Here is a 16167-nt window from a genome sequence, read left to right on the forward strand (position 1 = left end):
TATTTGATCTTTTAATTTTTTTAAAAAAGGTTATTTAATCATTTATTTAATTTTTCGCTATATATTCTTTTTTTGTCAAATCACCTAAATTGACGTGACATACACGCGGATTGTCACTTGGATGACACATCAACATTTAATTAAAATTTAAAAATTTTAAATTTATCTTTAAAAATTAATAATCATTAAAATTATTAAAAATATATAAAATGTATTTTTAAATTTAATTAAATGTAGGCGTGTCATTCACGTAGTTAGCAAATGTTAATTTTTCATTTATTTTGAGGTGATCTGATAAAAATATAAATTTAGGTTCACAATATGTAAAACTTGTAAGGTATTTTAGAGGTAAAAGGCTAAGCTTTACATTGTTTTTTTCCTTCATGTAAACGTTTATATTTGGAAGGTGTCTTTTATCTTTATCCATGTAATATTACCGATACATAAATGATTGTATAAGATAGGATATTATTATTTTCTAATAATTTAATGTTTTATCAAGTAGTTTTATTTTGAATTTTAAAATTTTCATTTAAATTTCATATTTTTAAAAAATAAAATATCGATTTAATATTAAATTATTAAAGAAATTATAGATAATGTGACGTGACTGTATCTTATGTATTTCATGCGTTATTTTCCCTTATGCACGTTACTCAACTGATATGAACAAAATACAGTAAAATATAAAGTAATCTAAATAACTAAATTTAGACTAAAATACACGAAAATAAAGTAAATATTCACAAATTGCCGGGTAATCCTGAGGCTAACTAAGCAGGTATAGAAAGGCCAAAGAAAAGAAGCTTCTTTTTTATGTTTCATCAAAAACCAGCTCTCCCTCCCCCATTGCCACTGCTTCTCTCTCTTCTCACATTAGCTATTGTGTTCTTCATTTTGCTTCTTGTAACTATTTAAAGATAAGGAGTAAGTTCTTAAGTGTTTCATACTTTGATGTCTACACCTTTGGAACATGATTACATAGGTTTAGCAGAGACTTCTTCAATGGAAAGAAGCTCTGAGAAGATATCTTCTTCTTCTTCCTCTTCAATTCCCTCCAATATTGAAGACAAAACCACCAACAATCCTTCCCTGAATCTCAAAGAAACTGAGCTGAGGCTTGGCTTACCAGGTTCTGAGTCACCTGAGAGAAAGCTGTCTCTTTTTGGCAAAGATTTGGAGACTAATGATAAAAGCAACGGTTTTGTTGGTAGCCCTTTGAAGAACTTGGTGTCTGGAGCTAAAAGGGGTTTCTCAGATGCCATTGATGGGTCTAATGGGAAATGGGTTTTCGCTATAAATGGTAAATCTGATGTAGAGTTGGGTAAAGGTGCTGTCTTGGCCTCTCCTAGAGGTGGTTTGGATAGTAAAACCAATCCCCAACAGGTAAGGACGTCTGTGCCTGTCATGAAAGAGGTTGTTGGTGTTCCCCAGTCTCCAAAACCGGTTCAAGATAAGAAGAATCTTGTTCCTCCTGTAAATGAACATGCTAGTGCCCCAGCTGCAAAGTACGTTTTATTTTCAAACCTGTTTACTTTTCTTTTCTTTTTTTAAATCTTTTGGTTTCTTCTTCTGAATCGTTGAAGGAGAAGAAACTTGTTGGCCATGGAGATATCAGTTATACAACTCATTCTACTGTGATTAAGTTTTGTTTGCTTCAAAACATTCTTGCAAAATGGAAATTTAGTTAGGCTTTTCCTTTTCCAGTTCTTAGTGTGCTGTTCACCACAGTCTCTCTCTTTGTTTATTTGTGAATTGTTGGGAATTTCGATCTCTTTGGTCTTTTTTTCTTTTAAATAACAGCTAGTTAGTATATAATTTTACATCAATTATTGAGAAGTTCTTTTTTATTTCTGTAACAGGGCACAGGTGGTAGGATGGCCACCAATCAGATCATTCAGGAAGAACAGCATGGCCTCTAATTTGGCAAAGAACAGTGATGAAGCTGCTGGTTGTCTGTATGTAAAGGTGAGCATGGATGGAGCACCATACTTGAGGAAGGTTGACCTCAAGACCTACAATAACTATAGGGAATTCTCATCAGCTTTGGAGAAGATGTTCAGCTGCTTTACTATCGGTATAACAATCCCTCACACATACATACTTCTACTTTAGTAAGGGAAAAAATAATTTACTAATAATCATAAATACCATACAAAATTGCAACTTTATTGTGATAAATGTGTTGAGATTACTTTTTTGAAAAAAAAAAATGGGGTAAGTTTTGTCCTTTTCTTAATTTCCAAAGAGCTGGATTTTCTTGCTCTTTTAAAGAGATGATTTTATCTTATTATCTGATATCTGTTGTATGCATACAATGGAACTTTCATGATACAAATACTAATTTGGACATATATATAACAAGATTCACGTGCAAAATAGGCATGGATTAAGAACACTCTTTAGCAGAGGATGAACTGATTTTGTTTTCAGAACGCTTAGCATCCTATGATTTTTAGGTGAAGTGTATGTTGATTTAATGTGTGTGAATGGATGACTGTGATTCAGGGCAGTGCGGTTCCAACGGTGATGGTCTCAGTGAGAGTCGTTTGATGGATCTTCTCCACGGATCTGAGTATGTGCTGACATATGAAGACAAGGATGGTGATTGGATGCTTGTTGGTGATGTTCCATGGGAGTAAGTCCTTCTCCGCCTAGATAAGCGCTTTCGAGTCTTTTCATAATCTTGAATAATTCTTGCTGGGATGTGGTTTTTATGCTAACATGTTGCATTATAATGTGACTTGGCATTGCAATGTATCAGATCACTTAAAATACAGCCATATTGGCCTACGTTTATTCTTTATGTGATGGATTCCCTGACCTTATCATCTTTGTTACTCAGGATGTTCACCGATTCGTGTAGGAGGCTACGGATAATGAAAGGTTCAGAGGCAATCGGACTAGGTATTCCGTACTGATTAAAACAAAATATACCACAGTTTAGCCTTCTTTTCCTTAATCATGGATTAGAATTAGATTTTGTTTGCATTTATGGTTTACAATATTGAGGGAGTCCATTTTGATTGCTTACAGCTCCAAGAGCCATGGAGAAATGCAAGAACCAGAACTAATGCAAAAGACCTGGAAAAAACACAGGAAACTTTACTCAACAACTTTATATACATATGTGTGTGCTTTCAGATATTACAGTTTGATGTATTTAGTTGAAGTAAGAGAAAAAAGAGATTGTATTAGGCAAATTATGGCATTGAAGACATATCCAATTATTTAAGGTTGTCTGGTTTACCTTTCTTTTGTTTTAATCAAATTGTGTACTTTTGGGGTGCTGTGTAAATGGATTGATTGTCAATTTGCCAATCTGTTTCTCCTTTTATTTGAAAAAGAAGAGCACGCCTGCCTCGATTCCTACAGTCCTACATTCTAATCACTCAGACAAAGGAATAGAAAAGGCAAAGCAAAAGGCATCCATTAGTTGCGTTGAATCTAAAGCTTGGGTCACCAAACGTAAGTGAGGAGTGCTTTCTGTGAGAGAAAAAGTTAATAATAATAAAAGCCCCACTTTAACTTAATCGTTAATCCCATCAATTCAATCTTTTGCATTGTGATTACAACAAATAAACCAGTGTCTGTCATCATTTTTCTTTTATGGATTAGCCAGCCATTGGTTTCATTCTACTTTACCACATCAATGAATTATGTCTATTGGACGGATTTCCGCAAAAATGTTCAGTTCGAAGCATGGGTGTTCTATTTTATTCTTTTCATTTTTCAGTTTTAAGATTGGGCATAATGATTTTTTTGGCCCTCAACTTTAAAAAAGAAAGTTATTTTAGCCCTTTATTTAATTTTTTCTCTTTTAGCTCTTAAATTTACATTTTGTCAAATCATGGAGGGAAAAATCGACGTTTGTTAATTTTACTAACGTGGCATACATGTGGATTGCCACGTAAGTATATAAGAAATTTTTAATTTTTAATAATTAAAATTTAAAAATTATTTTATATGCTTTTAGATAATTTTAATTTTTAAAAATAGTTTTATAATTTTATAAAATTTAAAATTTAATTAAATGCTGATGTGTCATACATGTCATCAACATTTCCATTCATTTTGGGATGATTCGATTAAAATGTAAATTTAAAAACCTAAAAGAGGTGAAAAAGTAAATAGACTTTTTTATAAAGTTGGAAGATCAAACAAGTCATTATGCCTTGAGATTATAATATTAGAAAATAAATCAAGTTTAAATTAATATTAGGTTCGGGTTTTGCTGCCTAATCAGATTGTGTCAAATTGTTCAAATTCTAAGTTAATTTTGATTATTCTTTTAGATTTAAGTTTGGATTTTTAAAATTCAAGATAATTCATGTTAGGGGTTAATGGGAAAGGCATAACCTAATTTGTGACCAATAAGATTTACAGTCTGATTTTACCACATAAAAATAAATTGTGAAATGAAGTTATTCAACCAAACACACTCGCTCATATTAAAAAAAAAATAGTGGATGGTGAACTAGATTGATTATCACATAAATAAAATTACACTAGAAAAACATCATAGAGTATGATCCTAAGAATCGGACATCACGTTTCGTTTAAGTTAACAAGAAAAATACTCTCAGCTTGCTACAGGGAAATGAAATATATTGACACAAGTTTCATCTACTGAAGTTGAAACATACCCCATCCTGGATAGTTTCAAGTTTCTGGTTTGGAAATTTGCAGATACACCATCTGCGTATATCCATTAAATACAGATCTCTCAAGCCTGTCTAAACCGAGCCGCTTAAACATTCGATACCGGCCATCTTCAACAATAGGTGTAGGTGCACGAGCAGGATCGTAGCGAGTTTGGTGGGTGAGGGAAGGACCAGCTGCTGGTGGTAGCTCCCAGTAGACGTCAAGAATCGACTCAACAAACCTGCTATTCTGAAAATGTTCGCCATAAGAGATCGGGGTGTTATTGTGGTTAAAGTTATCCCGCATCTCTCCTCTAACACCCCACCATGCTTCATGTGGCCCGCATAGTTCATCTATATCCACAGCCTTCTCCCAGAATTTCTTTCTTTTCGATCTAATCCTAGCTTCATCACTGTCCTTGAAGCAGCTATGACCACCTCCTGAATGAACAATGCTCACAATTACGTAAGAAAAGAAAACAAACTCACAACCGAAGATTCAAGCATACCATATATATGATTTATGCATAAACTATCATTGCAGTTGGAGAGTTACAGAATGAACTCAAAATAGAGTTCTAAAGAGAGGCCAGACGAGAAATGCCAAGCCTCATAAATGAAAGAATTCCTCAAGACAACCAGAAATCCTTTCTTTGTGCCAGCAGCAGATCATATTCATAAATATCTCAAGCTATTAATATGAATAAAGCCATACGAGAAGTACCAAAAGATTAGATCTAGTTACTCTTAAAAGTATAATCATAGCATTTTAAGACCCCAGTCTCTTTTACTCTTGAACTGATATAGGGCAACTTCATTAAAGTTCAACTAATTTCGGTTCTGTTTATATATGTTTTACTGGTATGTACTCAATGGTTATAAATTTCCAGGAAAAGCAAATAAAAGAATCAATCAAGATATAATGTCCTTGTAACAGCATTGAAGCCAACGTAATTGCTTAAGCAGCGGTTAAACAAGTAGAACATGAACCAAAAGGCATGCAATTAGAAAGATAAATTATATAATAATAGAATGCAAAATATGGGAAAGCCATTCAATTATTTAGTCATGTGACTGAAAATGAGGACACATTTTAAAGCATAACATGATTTATAGAGAAAACAGATATCCCAGGTTCCCAACTTACCCTAAACGATGAATATACCTACTTATGATCATACTGAAGGTATGGCACAATAAGGCAGTACAAGAATGGTAGTCAAGGATATAACTTCAGGCAAAATGACAGAAGATAAAAGTGGATGTGTGCCAGAGTACAACAAATCAGAGGATATCAGAAACTGAGAACAGAATAAAAGAAAAGCAGATAAAAATGGTGTAAGAGCTTCTACCTCTAATGTAGAACTGGTCACATATCTGCCTCAACGAATAGTGATCTCCAGTTCCAGTATCATAATTGTCTTCAAAAATAAGATGGTTAAAGCCAGCTTTCAATGCCTGCTTCAGCCTGTTCATTCAAGTACATCCCAACAACAAAAGCAAACTAAACTCAAAATCATAAAAAGTAAGACCAAGAAATGAAGTAGCTTTAAATCAGCTCTACTGAAACCTAAAACTTTGAGCTTGCTAAGGAAGAATATCAACAGTACTTGGTTGCATTAAGTACCTTTTCAATTCATTTTGATGATCGTCAAAGAAGACAAGAACCTTGCTGAAATCAGAAATTCCATGTTTCTTCAGCACCCTCTCCCAATCAACACTTCCAAAATCCACAAAATCTTTTCCAGCAAAGTAAGTGCAATTTTCATCAACATAAGCAGGCCCCTTTTTCAAGTACTTCTCAGGATGCCGGGGTGTGAGTGAGATAATTGGTGTGTCAGGCATTGCTTGCCGCATAACCCAAGTGGAATGTCCCTTGAAAGCACCACTCTCAATCATTATATCCGGTCTCAGCCATTGCGCAATGAACCAAAGCCCAAAGCTGTGGTCAAAACCCATTCCATGCATGTTGTTTTTTATTGGACGTGTTTCATATATTGGTACAAACTCCTCCAAGCCCTTGACTAAATCTTTGGATGTCCATTCAACTGTTTTTCCTTGTTTCGATCTGCCTTTTGCCAAGGATATGAATTAAATGGGCGCAAACCGAGAGAGTTAAGATTAAATAATTTAAGATGAAATCATGTCTAGCATTAAATAAAATTACTAATTAAAAAATCCGATCAAGTAGGACATTCAACAAAAATTTTCACTCAAAACAATCAAAGGAGCATAATGTAGATTGCGAAGTAAAGAGAAGAAATATTGACAAAAAGGTAATGCAAATGGCTTCAACTTTGATATGAAGAATAAAAACTCATACAATATCATAAATGAGCAAAAGGAAATCGAAGATTAGTTCTTGACAATCAGCAACACTCAATGAAGAGTGAGTGTTGAATATCGGTTCAGAGTTTCCTAGAAACCTAATACAGATTTAAGAGCCAAGTAGGGAAATTCAAATCGATTGTTTATTGCCTTCTAGTACTAATTTTTAAAGTTTCAGGGAAATTTAGCCGAGGGAGGAATCTGTTCCCAAGTAAAATCGAATTACTCACTGTCCGGTGAATGCTTCACTAGGAATACTAATAAATATCATGGAAGCTTAAGCATTTAGAAAAGGACCCATCTTCTACATTTAAGCTCCAATAAATTCATTAAAAAAAGTTATTAGTATTCGAAATCAGTCTTTCAACATTTTAATCACTGTGAGAAACAAATAAATGTTTGATCTAATCACCAAGTCAGATTCTAATAATCAAAAGAAAATGGTGATAGCATAGCTCAACAACGGAAAATTAAGCTAAGCGAGTAAATTGATCACAATTAAGCAATGAAATGGCATCTCATTCAACTAATGCAATAACGGAAACATATAAAAAAATGAAGAAAGTTACAGATCCGATCGAGAACCAAAAAGCAAAACTTACACCAAGGAACACCGAGGGATCCGAAATCGGAATCGAGCCCATCGAGACCAAAGAAACTGGCACGAGATATCGGGTCATAGGACGAAAGGCAAACGAAGGAGCGAGAGTTAAGCATCAAAGAGAAAAGTATGAAAACGCTCAAAAGAAGACAGAGTGAGAGGCAGAGGCACGGCGATTTGACGAGTCCCAAGCGCGACATATAATTGGAGGCCAAGACGTAGAGGTGTGGTTTCTTGGTTTTGGACTCGTCGGCGAGTAAGTCAGCGGATTCGGCGTCGGGAGAGACATCGGAAACGGCGGAGGAGGTGGGGACGTCGAAGAGGGAGTGAGGTTGAGTGCGGCGAGCGGAGAAGGCTCTGTCCAGCATTGTGGTTCAGGTTTTGAGTGAGTGATGGTGCTCAATTCTCTCTTATGGGAACTCTGAAGTTAAAGCTGCTGGTCACGTGGTGGGTGATTATTTAACATTTAATAATCATTTGAATTTGAAAATAATAATAATAATTTGTAATTCGATTTAATTAATTTGATTAAAGATTTATTAAAATTTTAAAAAATTAAAAAAATTCTTGATTCAATTTGTTGATATAAATTCTTGATCTAACGTGTTTAAAGTTATCTTACGGATTAATCTCCGACCAATTCTTAATCTAACCAATTCGATTAGTCGATTCAATTCAAACAACATTAATAAATTGTGTCAGATTTGTAATTTATAAAAGTTAATTTTGGACTTCGTTATTATTTTCTATTTCTATGCAATTAACAAGTTATGATAAATGCGTTTGAATTATTTTGTTATATTTTATGTCAAAAACAATTTTTGTTATATTTATGGTGACAGTTTATTAAAAGAAAAACAGACACAAACTTGCATTCCATGCAACAAAAGTTTAAGATAATTGTTAATCATAAAATTGTCGGAATTATATTAGTCCAGTTATACCGGTAATCAAAATTATGATGCAGTGTTAACTAAGTAATAAGCATAAGGATCTAAATGACAGTTTATATAGGTAATACATATAGAGAAGCCAAAACATTTCCAGTGAGGACCATCGATGAGCTAAAAGGTTAAATGGGTGCAGAACCGCTGAAAGTCACTGCATGAGCTGAGGAACCAAACCTGTGACAGTTTTGCAGTATATACAGTTCAATGTTGAGGCTACAAAAGACATGGAACTGAAAATCAAGCACAGTTGACCAACTCTGTGACAGTTTGAGATATCTAGCCAGCTAAGTTACTCGAGTCTGTCACATTAGACACGGGTATTTTAAGAGTTGTTCCTTATCAGAAATAAACAAATTTATGCTTCTAAAAATATAACTTTAAATGAGTATTTATATTATTTCACTTAATATTCATTCTTTAAAAATAATTATGTTCAGAATAATATTATAATTTTGAATAATTGTAATTTTATGTAGTTGTCTCAAATCTATTAATAATAACTCTTATTTAGAATAATCGTATTTCAAAAACACGCATATTTAAAATAACAATTTTAAAAATAACCATTATTTAAAATAAGCGTTTTTTTTACCACAAAACAACTCTTTTTCGAAAACGGTTGGCAATCAAAATATTAGGATTCTATTTAAAGCTCTTTTAACCAATTCCTTTACTCAGCCTTATTCTCAGTTACTTTTAACCAACTTTCTCTACTTTACAAACCACAATCTGATCTTTCTCGATATATTTTATTTGCTTATTTGTAATGCTTCTTTTTCACATTAAAGAGTTACAAAATTCATATAAATTATATTTAAAAATATGTTGAATATGAGTGTCGAATATAGATATATGAAGTCGGAACAGCATAGCTAGTCACTAATAGTAGTAGTCACATGTGTCGAGCAGCCGATGACCTTCCCCAGCTAATATACACGAACAAACCTAGTTTCTGGCAATCCTCTCCTTAAGCAAAATCCTATGTACATGACTAGCATTTTCAGTCTGCATTTCCAAATTATCATAATTCTAATTGATGGGATCGATGTCCTTCCAGTTGCAAAAGTGAAGAAGGGTGTACTAAATCATACTTAAGCTGAAAAGAATGGCTACCATCACCAAAGCCGACAGAACATTGTCTTCGGCTGCATCCAATTTTTTAGAAGAAGCCTTGTTTGTTGTAGAAGATTTCTAGCTGCTACTTAGTGTATTTCTTGCCTTGGGTTAAGAATGTAATTAGATCATTTCTCTTTCAAGTATGGTAAAAGAAGAAAAAGGAGGCTGGTCGGTTCTCAAGCTTCATTTTTCTCTTTTGATGAGTTGCCTTCTGCGCGGGTATTGTAATCCACGTTAAAATTGATAAAACCAGGTTGGGGTGAAGACCTGGAAGTAACGGGCCTGACAGGTTGCCGATATGGATCACATTTCACGGCGACTGACCAAATGGTGGGCCTGTTTGCTTTCGGCCCAATAGGCCTGCGTATGAGGGAGTGGTTCGTTGAAAATTTAACTACTCTTGGATCCACATCAACAGTTACAACCACATTTGTCCGAATTCACGTTATAACTTGAAAACAAATAACGTAAGATCATGATGTTTTTTAATTGTTCATGAATAATGGAAAACAAATATGTGTAAGGATAAAATATTGTAGATGGATTAAGTGATTGCTTGGTACTCGCACAATAAAGTATGGAATCGGAGAATATTATTTCATCAAACTGATAATAAATCCAACACCGAAAAATCTCATATTATTCCTTCTACATCTATTATTTTTATTAACTAAAATGCTGTCAAATAAAAAATATCAATTGATTGATTGATTAGATTACAGATTTTTTTTTTTTGAATGCTAGATTACAGCTTTATTGGATGAAGCATGAACTGTCGTTTGTCTTGTTTGGGATTCTTTGTTATCCTAATAATTAAGTGATTAATCAAATTAATTAACTTAGAGCACCCCGGGATCTGATGGTAGTTAGGTCCACCACCAAAAATGCAGGACATTAGTTTAGTCAAACATCATTAAATTAGGCTTATTGAGATGTGGTCCTTAAATGGACATTATTATATTTATTAAATCTTCACTTTGTCTCAATTTTGTGTAAATATTAATTTATTAGATGCGTTAAAATTTTAAAATCGAATATGAATATATGGTTTGTCAGTTGTATATTTTCAAAAAGAAAGTTGGTAATTCATTTTTACAATATATTTTTAGAAAGAATAATAAAATGATGATTGTACAGTTAAAACGATCTTTAATAGAGTAGAAGGTTTGGTAATACTTCAAGATCCACTTAGGAGGATTTCTAGTGTCTTAAATTAATGTAAACTTTGTTTATTTTTTCCCAAAAACAAGGTTTGTAAATATAATATTATAATAAAAATTGAAACAATTTATCTGATATCAATATTATATAATGAAATTGGAGACTCACGCATAATAATTAAGTATAATTAAATTAAAATTTGAATATATAATAACTTGACTTTATTAAGCATTAACTGTGTATTTTTCAGCGTGCAAAATTATTAAATTTATCAATATAATATATGTTTTTTTTTAATAGAGGAATCTATTAAACGCAATCAAGTAAAAGAAAGCAAACAAAGGACAGAGGAGGGGACATAGTAAATACACTAAAGCTAATAAGCTTCCCCTCATACACCCAAAATTGAAGTCCCTCTCCCAGAGTAAATGTGGGTAAAATGAAATATCCTTTATAATTTATAAAATTTTAAATTAATATAAATAAAATTGTACTTCAATCTCCCAAAAATAATAAAATTTAAGTTTAACTTTTAAAAAATTATAGACATATAGACTATTAAAATGAATAAATTATATTTGAACTTTCATAAATTATGTAATTTATTAGAGTCCTAAAAAGAAATTTACTTTACGATTACCCTCTACGTCGGCCTCAGATGACATATATGGTTCGTTGATTGTGTATTAGTTGATATTATGTGCAAAATTACTAAATCTACCAACACCATAAACTAGAAATTTTATTTCTCCCTAAATGGCATGCTATCTGATTTATTCGGATATTTTAGATTTGATCAAATAAACCTGAAAATGGGAAGAAAGAAACGTAATTGATCTTAAATCTGAATACATCTAGCTAGAAGCTCTCGTGTCATGCGCATTTGGTGAAAACAAAGAGGAAAAAAAAATTGTTCAAGGAAAAGCTCTTTATGGGACCCTTGCAAAAACTGCTAGTTCTTTGACAGTATATTATTTTATTTTATGCTTTTAGCAAATTGTTTGTAACGTTGCCCGGAAACCCTAATTTCCCCACAGAAAAAGACGTTGCATTCCAATTTGTGTTTATCTTTGCATAATAGGAAAAAAAGATGTCAAGATAAAGAGCCTAGCAAGCCAAATACAAGCCATATTTTAAGGAAACTTCCCACATACCGAGAGAATTGCTTGCATCACATGGTTGTTGAAGACAAAGAATTTACAAGAGGCTTTAGCTAGTAACAGAAGTTAGGTTAAGAGTTTTTTTTTTTTTCAAATGTATATAATTATTTCCTTACAAAGATATGATATTCGAAATTAAATTTCTTCCTTTAAAAGTGTAAAGATAATAAGATGTATTAAATTAGAGTAGGTTTTTTTTTCAGAGAAGGGTAAATTTGTAATTAAAACAAGAAAATGACATGCATGCGATTGAATATACATATTTTCGTAAATCATAGCTAAATATATAGTATACTGAAAAAGAAACATGAGGCGTGATGCATGGAATTGAATATGAATTGATGTTATATATAGTTAGGAGAAGTTATGATCAGTCCTTGTTTCTAATGTTGAAAAGGATCGGAAAGTCCTTTTCATGGCTTTATAATTTTTTGTTACAAAGAAGAAAAGAAAAAGAACCGGAACAAACAGTAACCGATTGTGATCTCTCTCTCCTCCTTCACAAACAACATCTTCATTCAGGGACTTAAAAATGCTCAAAATTTTATTTGTTTGAAAATTTTCAAGTAATTAGATTGCTTCAAGCTAAAATCTGAAGCAAAAGATGGGGGGGGGGGGAATGGATGCAATGAATTAATTGTCTTGATAAATGATCATTATTAATATAAAAAAGTACATCAAATATTCTTCATAACGTGCTCTTAAATAAAGAGGTTAGATGCTTCGCATTAAACTGTTCTTCTGGGGTGGTTCATTAAACCATCTTTGATAATTGATCATTTTGTGTTATCGCCTTATGCTTTTAATATAATTGTAATCGTCATCAATAATATTTTACAAATCTTTTTATATCTCGATTCTGATAAGAATAAAAAATTCAAAAAAGAAAACAAAAAACGAGAGTGTAGCAAGTAAAAATGGAAGACTCCAGCCACAAATCCAACGGGTCAACGTAAAGAAAAGTCTACAATTTTCTACCGGTACAGAGAGAGAGAGAAAGTGTGTTTGAAAGATAATATCATATCATAGAATCAGAAACAATAAATAGCTTTTAAATTTAGTTGGCTCTTTGATTCAAGGAGCTCTTTTCACACTTTCGTTTTTGGTTTTGGTTTCCTTTTGATTTTTGCTTTTATTAACCTACTTCTGCCCAACTCTTTTTTCCTTCTTTTAGTTGCCTACTCTTTTCTCTCTCTCTCTCTCTCTCTCTTATTATCTCATTTTTCAACTAATCCTTTGTACAATAAAAGGGTATTTTCTTGTTCATTAAAAAAAAAAGCCCTCTCTTTACTGGAAAATTTCTTGACTTTCTTCTATTCTCTAGCAGAAATGCTCCTTAAGCTTCCCGGGTTGTGTTAAAAAGAAAAATCCAAACTTTTTTTAGCTCTTTTGAATCATGGGTAATAGCTTGATTTGCAGGACAAAGAAAGATGCTAAAGATAATGGATCGAAAAGCAAGAGGATGGGAAAGTCTCAAAGGAAAATGCTTGCAGAAGAAGAGTTTTTGCATAAGCAAGCTTTGTCTATGGCTCTTCATCAACACCAGTTGTCGCAGAGATTTGATGGATCCATGTCTAGGAGAATTGGCTCTACCAGCTCTAGAAGGCACGCTGATCCATTAGCTAATGAGAAAAAGGTGGGTTTTTTTTTCTCCTCTTAACTAAATATCAATATTAAATTAATTTACTTTGCTTTCTCAAACTGTTTTCATGTGTAATCATTGTGTTAGTTGCTGTTCTAATTGATTGGATCTATGATATAATAGTGGGGTTTTCATGATTTATTGTAAAACTTGAAAAGCAGCATCTGTCAATGGTCAAGCTGGTAAAAAAGGGGACAATATGTTTATCCTTTGCCTTTTCATTGGAAAACTTGAAAAGAGAACCTGTCAAAGCATTAGCTGATTCACTGTGCTTTTAGCCTTTTGCAATTTTATATCTCTAAGTTAATATAAATCTTATGATATGCGCTTTTTGTTATGATCTTCTGTGTAAAGTGTAAACCTTTCTAATCACTTTTCTTTTGAGTTGTTTCATGAAAGGCAATTTCAAAAAGCATTTTTTATTCTACTGTGCTATGAAGGTAAGGACGTGGATCATGGTCCATAAGGCTAGTGAAAAAAAAATAGTGATTAACTTTATGAAAGCTAAACCTTGGAGATAACTTGTGTTTTGAATTAAATCTTTAGTTGTGAAAGCAGTGAAATTTTCAATGTAATTGTACAAGTCTTTTTGCAAATTGTAACTTCTTTCTATGATAAACTTATGTCTAATACCATTTCATGTTATCTACAGCTACTGGAATCTCTTGAAAAGATCAAGTTTAAAAAAATTGTTCTGTTACATGGAGAAGGCTTTGGAGCTTGGTGTTGGTATAAAACGATTGCTCAGTTGGAGGAAGTAGGCCTTCAGCCTACTGCACTGGATCTCACAGGCTCTGGTATTGATCTGACGGATACAAACACAGTCACTACATTGGCCGAATATTCAAAACCATTGATTAAGTATCTAGAGAACCTTCCCGTAGATGAGAAGGTAAGAGGGTACATTTGATGTTACCAATGGCCTTGCCATCTTTTTATGTTAATTGTCTTGATTTATGTTTACATGCAGGTTATATTGGTAGGTCATAGCAGCGGAGGTGCTTGCCTTTCATATGCATTGGAGCATTTCCCGGAAAAGATCTCCAAAGCAATTTTCCTTTGTGCTACAATGGTGTCCAACGGTCGGAGACCTTTTGATGTGTTTGCCGAAGAGGTATTTGTTTCATGTTGTTTATAAATGGTGTTCAGCTAACAAAATAAACAAAATGTTTAGACTTGTAAAGCAAATTTTCGGTTTCGGTATCAATCATATTGCTTCGAATAGCTAGACCTGAAGAGAACAATCATCTTGCATAGTTATTTTTGTAGTGGACTGATATCAGCCAAACATGTCAAGATATCGGTCTTACTACATCTTTGTATTTTACTACCGAAGTTTTGTTTTTCTAGTGAAGGTTCTCCCACTGTTTTCGTCGCTGTTAATTATCCAGTTTACGCTGACGCATCAAAAAAAACTTTTTATTGCAGCTTGGTTCTGCTGAACGTTTCATGAAAGAGTCGCAGTTTTTGATTTATGGAAATGGCAAAGATAAGCCTCCTACAGGGTTCATGTTTGAGAAACAGCTGATGAAAGGGTTATATTTCAATCAATCGCCAACAAAGGTACGCTACAACCTTACTGGTTGGGAGCATAAGACCAGTTATCCATCAGGACTTCTCTGGCTGTATGTTTAGGCTTTGTTGTTCTGTTATTTCTTTCCTGCAACAGAACAATTGGCCATGGCCTATAAGCCAATCCAAGTGGTGTCAAAACACACCTTATTGGTTAAGCTAGTCATTTCATCACATATACATATGTAAATGCATATTGTGACTGGTTATATAACTTTAGTTTGATCTTTAATGGAAAGTATGAACTGATCAGTGACCACTGTTTATGAAGGTATTGTCCCCTGCTTACAGAAAAGATATGTTTCAACATGGTATTTTTGTTCCTTCCAGGATGTTGCTTTGGCCATGGTGTCCATGAGATCCACCCCACTAGGTCCTATCATGGAGGAACTGTCATTGACCCCCGAGAAGTACGGAACTGGGCGGCGGTTCTACATTCAGACATTGGAGGATCGTGCTCTTTCGCCGGATGTGCAAGAAAAGCTAGTAAGAGAAAATCCACCTGAAGGAGTTTTTAAGATCAAAGGGAGTGATCACTGCCCATTCTTCTCAAAGCCACAGTCACTTCACAAGATTTTAATAGAAATTGTTCAAATTCTTTAGCTTAATTTTCAGATTAAGAAAGAAAAGAACATATTTCTTTTGTCTTTTATTTCTATAGTGAAAGAAGACGATAATAAGTTGTTCATTTACACTTGTGATAGGCCGGCCGTTCTTGTATGTAGAACATTAGGCCCACCTTACTAATTTTTTTTTTCCTTGCAGCAACGAGAGGCTGTTGTTTATTAGTATCATGTAATTTAACAACGTGAATTATTATTATTATTTTTTTGTGATCGATTAATGTGGTGAATACAAAATGGTGTGTTTAACGCATATCGATACAATGGTTACATGTCACATACCGATATCCAAGTAAAAACAATACTTAAAATCGATTTTATCAAATCCTTCACGTTTCATTTTCTTTTATGTCAACCTTCTACAACTTGTC

At 33.3% G+C, this 16167-nt stretch overlaps 3 protein-coding genes across 3 annotated transcripts; 2 read left to right on the forward strand and 1 right to left on the reverse strand.

Annotated features, from left to right (window-relative positions):
- The first annotated feature begins 807 nt into the window (after positions 1 to 807).
- LOC105770017 (auxin-responsive protein IAA27) lies at positions 808 to 3298 on the forward strand. Its single transcript, XM_012591048.2, has 5 exons — positions 808 to 1508; positions 1863 to 2077; positions 2509 to 2638; positions 2846 to 2907; positions 3037 to 3298. The coding sequence occupies exons 1-5, from the start codon at positions 955 to 957 to the stop codon at positions 3072 to 3074; spliced, it is 999 nt and encodes a 332-aa protein (XP_012446502.1). The 5' UTR covers positions 808 to 954; the 3' UTR covers positions 3075 to 3298.
- Positions 3299 to 4470: 1172 nt separating this feature from the next.
- Positions 4471 to 7992, reverse strand: LOC105770202 (uncharacterized). Its single transcript, XM_012591293.2, has 4 exons — positions 7574 to 7992; positions 6271 to 6715; positions 5996 to 6111; positions 4471 to 5084 (listed from the first exon to the last, which is right to left on the reverse strand). The coding sequence occupies exons 1-4, from the start codon at positions 7938 to 7940 to the stop codon at positions 4663 to 4665; spliced, it is 1350 nt and encodes a 449-aa protein (XP_012446747.1). The 5' UTR covers positions 7941 to 7992; the 3' UTR covers positions 4471 to 4662.
- Positions 7993 to 12976: 4984 nt separating this feature from the next.
- Positions 12977 to 16049, forward strand: LOC105770089 (putative methylesterase 14, chloroplastic). Its single transcript, XM_012591140.2, has 5 exons — positions 12977 to 13595; positions 14254 to 14493; positions 14572 to 14715; positions 15030 to 15164; positions 15504 to 16049. The coding sequence occupies exons 1-5, from the start codon at positions 13356 to 13358 to the stop codon at positions 15774 to 15776; spliced, it is 1032 nt and encodes a 343-aa protein (XP_012446594.1). The 5' UTR covers positions 12977 to 13355; the 3' UTR covers positions 15777 to 16049.
- Positions 16050 to 16167: the final 118 nt, after the last annotated feature.

This window comes from Gossypium raimondii, chromosome 5 (assembly GCF_025698545.1).
Source record: "Gossypium raimondii isolate GPD5lz chromosome 5, ASM2569854v1, whole genome shotgun sequence".
Taxonomy (NCBI): Eukaryota; Viridiplantae; Streptophyta; class Magnoliopsida; order Malvales; family Malvaceae; genus Gossypium; species Gossypium raimondii.